The 11,969-nt window shown below is 44.4% G+C and overlaps 1 protein-coding gene across 1 annotated transcript in view; it reads right to left on the reverse strand.

The window, feature by feature from the left end:
• The window catches only part of drosha (drosha ribonuclease III), a 90,099-nt gene that overhangs the window by 9,362 nt on the left and 68,768 nt on the right, over positions 1–11,969 (reverse strand). Inside the window, exons 27-28 of the mRNA XM_010789741.1 lie at positions 10,853–10,935; positions 1,560–1,663 (exon numbers count right to left, since the gene is read on the reverse strand). Coding sequence (XP_010788043.1) covers positions 1,560–1,663; positions 10,853–10,935 — 187 coding nt within the window. The remainder of the gene's footprint in view (positions 1–1,559; positions 1,664–10,852; positions 10,936–11,969) is intronic.

Consider the following 11,969-nt stretch of genomic DNA (forward strand, 5'->3'; position numbering starts at 1 on the left):
CCCTCTCCCCCCCTCTCTGTGTCCTTTCCTGCCCTCCCTCGGTCATTTAGTCTCTTTCGCTGTGACTCACACTCTTGTCTCACCCCTCTGTTTCTCTACTCTTCACACTTGTAAACAAATTCAAGCGGACCCTTAAGGACGGTCTGTCTTGACTTGGCGCCAACGACCGCGTCAGGAAACCGAGGGGTCTATGATTCAGGATTATTGACCAGCCGGTCATCTCTTGAGGTTGCCCAAGATCATCGGCTGTGTATTCCTCCGACAGGCTGTAAAAAAAAATACTTGAATTCCTGGGGGATAGCTTAAAGGGGCCTTATTATGTTGTTGGGCTTTTTCCTTTTCTTTTGGTGAGTTATGTAGGTTTTTGTGAATGGTGTGCAAAGATTAAAATCCAAAAGTTTCCCTCTAGCAATTCTACATCTGTTGGGCAGATAGACAGACCGATAAAAAGAGGATGGCTTAAAGGAGATTTCAAATAAATACTAGGAAGAGACAAAGGGGGAACTGAATGAATGCTGGACTGTGGAGTTCATTGTAAATAAAACTGCTCCGACTCTAACTGCCTTTGTGCGTACCGCTGACCTCTTTTTTTCATCTCTGAGAAAACACTGTTTGTCAGTTTCCATGGTGACAAACACGCTGCTTCATGGCAGCTCTCAAAAGCATTCTGTCAAATGACACTTGCTCCTTGACCTTTTGTCAAATAAGAGGTCTCTTTGGGGGTGTTTATATATCACAACAACAGAGACCTTTACACAGCTATTCACAATGTTCAGGGACGAAGAGCACGCGCCGGTAAATTATGTTTGTGCCATTTCATCTCTCCCAATGTGTATTTTGGTCCGTGTGATGCCTGACTGAATACATCTCAAATGTGGACTGGGTCACAATGAAGAGAGGGACAATACATGTTTTTATTTTGCATGTGCAGTATACACGTGCACGAGTTTAGGTTATTTCAGGGCATTGAAATCAGCTTTTTCAGTTTCTATATATAAATATGTAATACATTGTATAATAAATCATATTGTAGTGGACTCAACCTACGTGCCTTTTCTGTCGTGTTAACACATACACAGTTTAACAGCGTCAGTTTGTTACTATGGAAACAGTAAATGTTTCCAACGGTTTTTAGTTTCTATGGGTGTATCACATGCTTGCGATGATTGAAAGACGTATGAGTGAAAATTACAAGTTGAGAGTTAGAATTAGCAGAGAAGCAGAAATAAGTTTGCAATAGCAATTTTCAAATAGAAGATAGAAATAACATAAAAAGGTGAGATTATGATCAAGAAGTCATGGATACATACGGGGAACAATTGTTCAAATCACAAAGTAATGGACTTACAATTGTCGGTTAGGGTATTGGATACACGGTTAGCTAAAAGTAAAGGCCAGGTGTTTTTTATTGAGCTGCAAAGTCACCCTTATATTACATGGAACATATACAACCCTTAACCTAGGGAACACAAAATGTTACCCTTGGGGAGAAAATGATTGTTTAACTTTCCATAATTTAACACCAGAGCTAGCTTCAAACGCCTGCAGTGTTTTCTTACTTGTACAGAGGGATGTCGGGCTCCTTGCCCTCTGTCCTCAGGGTCAAACAGCACTGCTGCAGCTGGGACTTTGGGTCATTCCAGTCCTGGTTGAGAATAAATTCCTACAACACACAAACCATAAAAAAAACCCACATGTAATAAAACCACTCCTTTCAACGAATCAGAGAAATCTTTCCTCAGCCCTTTCCCGCGGCCGCTCATGCTTTTATTTCATTCTTGCCATGACCCCTCTTCCACCATTTCCCCCCTCGTCTTTAGCACTCACTTATTTGCTCGCTCCCTGACTGGCTCTCCATCTGTGTCTTTACGGTGAGTACAAATCACAGGCTACTTAAGACAAAAGCCAATCCCCGGCCAGATATAAGGAGCGTCTGGGAGTGTCCCGGGTGTGCAGCCCTGATACATTTCTCTTATCCAAGGGGGACTTCTAAAAGCCCTTCCATTAACAGGGAGGCAGCCTTGTCATAAAAAGGCAGACTTTGAATCCAAAACTGTCTGCTCCTATTAATTTTCTACAAAGAGTGCTTCTGCTTCTGTTGCTCGCACTCTCCTACTCTGGCTTTACTGCCGCCCCCCCCCACAACTCCTCCATCCCTACCTTTTGCGATTTTACTTCCCTTTCTCTCCTTCCCACATCCCCTCTCTCTGGGGGGCCTCTACACCCCTTTAGCCTAAAGCCGAGAAATTTGGCTTCTTTCAAAAGAGCAGCTATAAGCTACGCTGTTTGTTTTTTTAGCACTGTATTTCGTGAGGGAAAAAAAAGGGGAACATAAGGGAAGCAGCGTTTATGTCCCTGGTTTTGCTTTCTCTATTCCTGTCCAAATTGGATGAAGCAGCACAGTTTGCAACACTGTGGTTTCCAGCGGGCTGTGTTAGGGGACTCGCTGGCTGTTTCACAACTTTCTCTTGGAAGTGGAAATGAGGTGCTCTCTTGCAGCGACCATGACGCCGGGGATTCTCCCTGGAGAGGCTCACCAAGACAGCAATTAGCATGGCGCATCAGAGCGCTGCAGCAGCTTCACAAGGAGAGGTCCGCGCTCTGTGGGTGCTCAGACAGGAGCCTGTGTGTAGGCCCGTTTAGGTATGAGCAGTGTGTAATGTATTAAAGTACATTTACTCAAGTATTGTACTTCTCTTGAGTATTTTTATTTTATGCTACTATAATTTTGAAGACAATATTGTACTTCTTACTCCACTACATTTATTTGAAAAAATGTGTTGGTAGTTACTTTGATTACAGATTATTAGTTAAAACAAAAAGTATATAAACAAATAAATAAACTATCATATGTAATTACACATAGCACATCACCAGGACGGAGCTGCCATCCATGGAGGATCTCTACAGGATTATAAAAGACCCCCACCACCCCAGCAACAAACTGTCCTGTCTGCTGCCGCATGGCATCAGGACAAAAACCACCAGACTCAGAGACAGTTTCATCCCACAAGCCATAAGACTATTAAACACCTGAGCTTGCACTGTTTTAATTAACATTTTTGTTTTTTTATATCTATTATTTTCTTATGTCTTGTCATTTGCACTGTTGATGAACCTAGGATCTAAGTTTTTCATACATTACATTTTGTATATGTTATGACAATAAACCTTGAATATAATTAAAAGTATCCAGCAGGTGTATATAAAGTAATTAAAAGTAGATCAACCTTTTACAGCGTGATGAACACATTTATGCATGGACAAAATAAGCCCCGTAATTGAATATGATTCTAAAATGGGAAATGAAAGTGCCTGAGTTGTTTTGATGCTAATACTTCTGTACTTTTACTTAAAGGTCCCATGTCATGCTTTTCCGGTTATTACCCGTCCCCTTGTGTGTTATGAAGGTTTTTATGCATGTGAACGGACTGCAGAGTCAAATCCCTCAAAGTACACCCTGTAGCGAATAAAACTCTAACACAGAGAAGACCTGTCTATGCTGCCCCAGAACACCTCGTTAGACATTTCTCTTTTTCCATTTGTTTCTTCCGGGGCATACTGACGTAACGGTCGCAGTGACGTAACGGCTCTGCGGATTGGTCAAAATGGATTTCTGAGCCTGAGCCCTCAGCCTGAGTTTCGCGGTGTCTCGCTGTCTCGCAGACCCCACGCCGCAACCAGGAAACGACACCAGCTCACACTGTCCGCTCCTCGAGCCTCAAAGGTCGGAGCAGCGAGCCCCGCAACGTCCCGCCAACACGGCACCCAGACCCCACGCAGCATTCTCATCTGTTTGTCATTACAGGTGTCATTTCCTGGTTGCTAACATATAACATATAATNATATGTTTCGAGTAATTTTCTCGAACAGCTGCACAGGCGCGTGCGTGTTGGGGAGTTAGCAGTGATGGCTTGAGCCATCGATATTTCAGATTAAAGAAACCATGTCGCAGGTAAAGATATATGAGTCATGAAAGTAGACTAGTATTATATGATTAGATTAAGGATAGGTTTTAAATAAATCTGGTACTTTTGTTTTAGTTTTTTCAATAACGGATTTTAGCTAACAGCTAATCGTAATATTATGCGTCTATAGTATTATGACTGGTTTAGAGAAAGTTATGTTGAGGACTTCTTGGCTTGAGTCATTCTATGACTGTGTAGTTTCGATTGTTGTTAGTAGTAGTTGGGATTTTTGATGTGGTGGTAGTACCGATTGTGTGAGTAGGTTATGGGGATAGTTGATTTGATTTGGGTTGTTAGATGGCTGTAGGTGCAATGGAGCATATATAGGGCTCTCGAAATTAGTTATGGTTTTGGGTGCGTGGTGGTATCTATGGGTGCTTTGATTTTAGTTGTTACTGAAGTCGATGTCTATAGGTATTGATTGGATTGGTATTTGTAAGTACACAAACACAGGATATATGTACGTGTGCCTGGTGTAAGTTGTTTTAGCTAACAGATAAGATATTTAGACCCATTATAACGATTTCTGAATAAACAACTTTGATGAATTTCGATGTTGTTGAGTATTAGGCTGATGTATAATATTTAGTCGGTCATTTAGATTTGTTGTGTGGCTATGGGGTAAGGTCCTATATATCGAGAGGCTTTATAGCGATTAGCATAACACATAAAAGTTATATTATATGTGCAATTTATTTGGTTGTCAATAGAGTATGACATAATGATTTAAATCTAAGCACATTAAACAAGACACGACACTTGACTTCTTCACTTAAGTTCATACTCTTATATCATACGCCCTTTTATGGACTATTTTATTCTTTCGCCGTAAATAGGCCTGGTAGCCCAAGGCCCATGTACTCGTCAGGAACTACGGCATAAGCGGTGCCCTCGTCGCGGGGGACATTGCTTTTCCAGTGACACAGCGACAGCACGAGCCTTATCTGACTTTTCAGTTAGCTGTAGCAGTTGAATCAGATCCTAAGTACGCACTGGAAATCCTCCTGGGTCGATGGGGAACAAGGCTGGCAGTGGTCTGCACAAATCGATTGATAATTTATAAACTGAAATGCTACCGTGATTCTTGGAACTGGGCAAGTTGTGTGTTTGCTATTCTTCCAGTTGAGTGAGTGTCCTAGATCCAGAGTTGGATTGGGATGCCTAAGAGTTCCAATCCTGTACACGGCAATTGTCATTTGATCGGTCGGATCGCCACAGAGTGAGCTGGAAGGGGTTGACCATTGACGCACCACCGATATTAGATAATTCTCAAGGTTCAATCCCACCTCCCCACGGGACAGCAGAAGACCTGGAGGCTATGTCCGCGTGGGTTCGCAGGGCTGGCCAGACACAGAGCCTTCAGAAAAGCCTGCTGGGAGAATCGAACGGCTGCATCCGCATCGTGCCCAAGTGCCCTGATGTCAATGCTTTAAAAAACAGGAAACGCCAAGCTACATTTTTGCTGCGTGCTTGTTTTTGACCATCAGGGCCGCGCTTCAACGACACGTACGTGGGTGGCCCTGGGGCAGTCCCACGATTCTTAGAGTCTCCCCCACAGCCCACTCTATATGAGTGGCCACTCTACCCTCCTCCAGGGCACTATATCTTTCGCAGACTACCCCTGCCTCCAACATCCACTCCCCTCATCACCTCCCTACAAACGGCCATTTGCAGGTGTGTGAACCGCACGCTTCAACAGCCATCACTCCCGGGCCGCTCCATCATCGAGCGTGCCTTCGGGGTGATGAAGACACGATAGGAGCATCTCTGCAGCGCTGAGGTGCACCCACAACCTTTGTTCCATCAAGTAAGTAATCACCATTAGAACATTTTAATAATACTCGAAGAGGTAGATCTGACCTGAGTTATTTTTTGAGGAGGAAAAGCATATATATGAATAAAATTATATGTTAATCTATGAGAATATCTGCACCGTTGTTTGTGCAACTGAGCATATGCAGTAACATAAATGTTAGGCTGAGTTAGGGGTATTAGGTTTATGAAATTTACGAATATTTTATTATATTATGCCGGATATACTTGGTATCTGCCATTAAAAAATGTCAGAATCATTCAACAGACTATAGTGCCCGTCCTCTCAACAACATCCTGTGCAGTGGGGCGCGCAACTGGATCGACGACATCATGGCCCAGAAGAGGAATCTAGTGGATGTTGATGTAGCGGGCGGATGAACGCGGGCAGAATGTGTCGGAGTGCACGTCTCAGCAGTACTCCTTGGCGCGAACCAACTGTCTGCGTTCGGTGTCTGCCCTGAGGGAGGCTCACTGGTCTACCCAGTCGTATTTTGAGGAGTGGTGTAGACAGCGCGGAATACGGACAATTGGAAGGCTGAGAGGAGAAGAGATCGCTTGTGCAATAGTTGAGGAGTTGTTGTAGGTTTTGGGTGTTTGTTTCAGGTCTCATTCTCGTGGAGTCTTATAATGCACTTGTAGACTGTGCTGAAATACGAGTCGTTAGTTGCAGCAAGGCGACGCGTGCCAATTGACGTTCTTCTCTGCTCATCGAGCTGGCAGAACCGCGAGCGTCATTAACCTGGCACAATCTGAGACAGCGAGAGAAGAGGAGAGGCATTCCCTGCACATCACGCTGCGGATGCAACCACCTCGTAACCAAATGTAGCTCCCAGCTCACTCAGTTCAGGGAGACCATAGGTGGTCGTTGAATTTGGACCAGCGCGCGAGGTCCAGGATCCATGTCCGACTACGCCTAGGGTACGGGGGGTTGCTCCTCGTCATGTCGCTGAATGAGTGATCACATAGTTTAAATGTTGTTTTATTTGTATGTGTTCCATAAAATATCATAAATTTCATATTGCCGTACTTATTTCATTTATTTATCTGCTAATTTTTCCTATGGAAAGAAAAAAGCCATATTAAGATTCTCCCTGCTCTCCCTCTGCCTCCCTCTGCACTTCATGTCCTCTAATGATGAGGTCCCAATAGGCCCATCTTTCTTTTCTTGTAGCCGTGATGGCCTGCCTACGGTTGCAAGGGGCGAGAAACTTTCCGGTAAAGTTTCCATGGAAAGGTAAGCTGGGGAATTGTGAAAATATTCGATGCAAATTAACAAAAAAACATGACATTTCAACTTTTTATTTTTTTATTGTTTATTTTTAAAGGTCCCATGCATGGCCATTTCCACGAGCATAATTCCATTGTTGAGGTCTACTAGGAATAGATTAATTGTGCAATTTTCCAAACTCACATTGGTTCTCATACAGCATCTCTGTAACTACTGTATTCACTGAATTTTCACTCTCCGCTTTTAACGGCTCGTTATAGCTCCAATAGCTCCAGCCCCCACCCTCCTGTGAGCCACAGTGTGCTCTGATGGGTCGGACGTTGTGAATCGCGCTGAGCTCCGTGGAAGGTGTGTTCCTTGTAGCGATACACAGGCGAAACACATCCAAACTCATCCGAGCACACACAAATTCATAGCCGAAGTAAAAACAAAGAGTGGTGGCTTGATATGAAGTAAGAAAAAGTTGATAAACGCTGGGAGAATGGGTCTGCAGAGAGAATTTGCCGCCGATCCCAACTGTCTGTTACAGCCTGCAGCCCAGGGAGGAGCAATCAGCAGAGCGCCTGCATGAGTGTGTGTGTGAGGTAAGTCCGTCGGAATCGTCCCAATTTTGGACTAATCAGCGGGGCGCTAACAAACGGCTCCGCGAACGAACGGCTCCACAGATTGTCCCTTTGGTTCCGGGGTAACGCATGACATCATGGGTACCCGAAGAATCAATGGAGCCAGTGACGTACTCCAACAGAGGCGTTATTGGGGAGGTATTTCTCTGTGTTAAGTTTTACTCGCTACAGGGTTGGACTGAGGGTTCTTGACCTTGCAGACCGTTTACATGCAATAAAAACCTTCATAAGACACAAGGGGAACGGGTAAAACCGGAAAAGCATGACACGACCTTTTAGTAGCAACAGACAAGTTTTAATTAGTTTTACTTGAACAATAGTTTCTTTCATTGAAGAACGAAAACAGGAATGTTCGAGTAAATATTACTCCCCCCAACCCCACCATTAAACATTTACATAAATGCAACCACCCATCCAAAAAATCCCCACAAGCCCATTCAAAATGTTTAATAAAAAGACCCTTCTCCCTCCAAAAGTCCCATTAAACATGCACATCGTCCTCAAGCAATCCTCTACATTTTTGGCTAACCCTTTCCAGTCAATGGCCTTCCTGGTCCTCATCAACATCCAACTATGAGTCTTCTCTCAGTGTCACTGTCCAGCCTTGTTGAGGATGGCTTTCTGTGCAAAGGCCAAAGAGCCTTAGGTTCTGCCCCGAATGCGGCCACACAGTTCTTCACTGCTCACATTTGGGTGAGGCCTGTGCGAACCTTTGGTGCTCATTAGCCATGCAGTAAGCAGTGTGCTATGGCAATGGATTTCAACGTGTAGCTTGAATGGCATTTCTTTGTTTTAGTCAAGATTCATGCTAAAATAATACTCCCAACATAATTTAAGTTCCCTATACAGACCCAACCTTCGATTTTCGAAATTCCCAAGTTTATTCCATAAATTCCCGTTTAATTCCCGTAATTCCTGTGGAAAGTTTCCAGCTTGAAAATTCCCGGAATTTGCATCCCTAAGCGCCTCCCTCAACCCTGATCTCTCTCTCCTCTCCTCTCTGTCCCCCACTGCTGAACTTGGCCAGGTGGCGTGCCTCTGGAAATAGAGGATATTACGACACGGCGGGTAGACGGAGGGCTCCTGCCTTAATATCTCATCCATTAGGACGGTCTGTGGAAGATATGCGGGCCTGCAGGGAGGTGCCTGGCATCGGTGTCAAAGGATGCAGATATTAGGAAAGAGCGACCTCCATCCTACCGCTGTCTAATATCCTCTATTCCAGAGGACACGCCACGGCCCAGTTCAGCAGCTGGGGACCAAGAGGAGAGGAAGAACGAGACAGGTTGAGGGAGGGCGTAGGGATGCAATTCCGGAATTTTCAAGATGGAAACTTTTCCACAGGAATTAACGGGAATAAACGGAATTATGGAATAAACTGGGAATTTTCAAAATCGAAGGTTGGCTCCCTGAATAGGGAACTTAAATATACGTGGGAAAGTATATTTTAGCATAATCTTGACTAAAACAAACAAATGCCATTCAAGTACACTTTGGATATCCATGCCATAGCACATGCTACTGCATGGCTATGAGACCACACAAAGGTTCGCAACAGGCCACAAATGTGAGAGTGGAAGAACCTGGTTGCCATCGGCAAACCTAAGGCCTGAGCCTGACACAGAGCCATCCTCAAAGGGCTGGACAGTGACACTGAAGAGGAGACCCAGAGTTGGAGTTGATGAGGCCCAGAGAGCCATAGGGGGGGGGAAACTGAAAGGTTTAGCAAAATGTAGAGGATTAGCTTGAAGAAATGTGCATGTTAAAGGCCTTTTTGGAGAGAAGGCCTCTTTTTATTTAACATTTTGAATGGGGACTTTGTGGGATTTTTGATGGGGGGGCATTATGAAATTTAATGAGGGGGTTGGGGAGTAAATTTAACTCAACAATTCCTGTTTTCGTTCTTCAAAAAGAAACTAATTGTTCAATAAAATAAATTGCCCAAATAGGATACATTGGAGCTTTAAAGGTCCCATGTCATGCTTTTCTGGTTATTACCCGTCCCCTTGTGTGTTATGAAGGTTTTTATGCATGTGAACGGACTGCAGAGTCAAATCCCTCAAAGTACACCCTGTAGCGAATAAAACTCTAACACAGAAAATACCTCCCCAAAACGCCTCGTTGGAGATACGTCACTGTCCATTGATTCTTCCGGGTAACTCATGATGTCATGCGTTACCCAGAACCAAATGGACCAATCCGTGTAGCCGTTACGTTACGTCCGAGGAGCCGTTACGTTAAGCCCCCGCTGATTGGTCCAAATTGACCAATCCACGGACTTCCTCACACACACACTCAGTGCATGCAGCTCTGCTGATCTCTCCTCCCTGGCTGCAGGCTGATAACAGACAGTTGGGATCGCGGCGAAATTCTCTCTGCAGACCCATTCTCACAGCGTTTATCAACCTTTTTCTTACTCAATATCAAGCCACACTTATTGTTTTTACTTCGGCTGTGACTTTGTGTGTGCTCAGGGTGAGTTTGGCTGTGTTTCCTGTGTATCGCTAAACAAGGAAACCACACCTCCACGGAGCTTAGCGCGATTCACAACGTCCCGACCAATCAGAGCACACTGTGCTCACAGGGAGGGTGGGGGCTGGAGCTATTGGAGCTATAACGAGCCGTTAAAGGCAGAGAGTGAAATTCAGTGAATACACGTAGTTTACAGAGATGCTGTTTGAGAAACCAATGTGAGTTTGGAAAATTGCACAATATAAATGTATTCTAGTAGACCTCAACAATGGAATTATGATCAGTGGAAATGGCCATGACATGGGACCTTTAAGATATTAAATGCAGGACTTTTGTTTGTAACAGAGAATGTTTTTCTACTTTTACTTTAAGTAGAATATCTGAGTAGTCCTTACACCACTAGATATGAGACAGTATGATAGTTTGGGTTTTCCCCCCACTAGCTCTATTAATGTTAGTCTCTTCTTTTTATATTCGGACAATCCAATGATTTCCAGAAGTGGACGCTGTCAACAGCCAAAAATGAAAGACGGACGACACTGCAAAGCTTTTATCTAAAGGAGACTAAAATAGTGATCAAGTCAGCGAGAGTCACTCTCCAGCCGAGCACCACTTCAGGCCGTGCGTCGATGCCGGGGCCATTAGCTCCCTCCTAATCATCTCCATGGTGCTCTCGCTGCAAGGTGCCCGGCGGAGCGGCTCATTGATCAGGTGCAAGTGGTGAGCGACTATCAATAGGGGCTCACCTTCAGCCGGGGGAAAAAGCAGACGTTCATGAAGGTGTGCACATACTCCAGGTCTTTGTCGATGTAGAGAGCTGCGATGAAAGCTGCAGAAAAGAACAAAAAGAAAGACAGCAATTGTAAAAATGTAGAAGAAGAAGACAGCAGATGTTGTGTGGCTGTTGTCTCTTTTGTGCCACACAGCAAAGTAGTAACACACTGTTAATGTAAAACAATTGGAAAAGATGGTTTTTCCTCCATCAAACAGGAAATTGGTAAAGCCAGGGCCACACAGAGTTCAGGGAAACATCTATATAAGATACAACTATATGTCAAGCTGAATGAGAGTAACCAGCGGTCTAACTGAACGGAAAATATTTGAAATGTAAGCAGGAGGTGCTGGGTGTCATCTTCATCTCGTGGCCGACCCTTTGTTTTCCTCCTCTATTAGCTGCCAGTGCGCTCACTCATCTCCGTGACTAAGACAGTGGGAAAACGAGAGGAGAATAATAGGTAATATTTCAGGGGGCCTGCTGTAGCCGCGGGGCACAACTGTTCATATGAGCAGGAGCTGCACTCATTTCCAGCGCTGAGCCTCGTCCCCTTCCCGTGTCATCAACTCTGCTCTGGCCTCAACTTTGAAAGACCATTTGAAAGGCAAATGACGTGAAGCTCATGTATTAAAGTCTGCCTATTGAACGCTGACCTGGAATGTTTTAGTGTGTTTTTCTCTCCATTGTTTTTGTCCATCTTGCTGCCAATGTGGGATGCACCACAGTCACCATGGCTGCTGGCTCTCTGTTGGTCTAATGAGGACCGCACATGGGTTCAATCCCATAACCATTTCTCTCGCCATCCGCCTACACTTGTTCCTCTGTTCACGTGGAGCGGTCACTGCATGCTCTGATAATATTATTTTGGAAAAGCTACACTTTCCTTAGAAATGAGGAGTGTGTCTGTAGCTTCATTTGTTTGATGCTAATAGCCATTTTTTTCAGCCATCTATTTTTATTTATTTTTATTTTATTTATTATTTTTTGAGAACATGTGGATTGGGGGGTAGGGCAGAGTCCTGCACGGGTCTGATTTTCAAGACCCGCTCCCGCCCCGCACCCGCGACGTGCAATACCAAACCCGCCCC

The sequence above is a fragment of the Notothenia coriiceps genome, unplaced genomic scaffold, assembly GCF_000735185.1.
Source record: "Notothenia coriiceps isolate Sejong01 unplaced genomic scaffold, NC01 NC01_scaffold00033296, whole genome shotgun sequence".
Classification (NCBI taxonomy): Eukaryota; Metazoa; Chordata; class Actinopteri; order Perciformes; family Nototheniidae; genus Notothenia; species Notothenia coriiceps.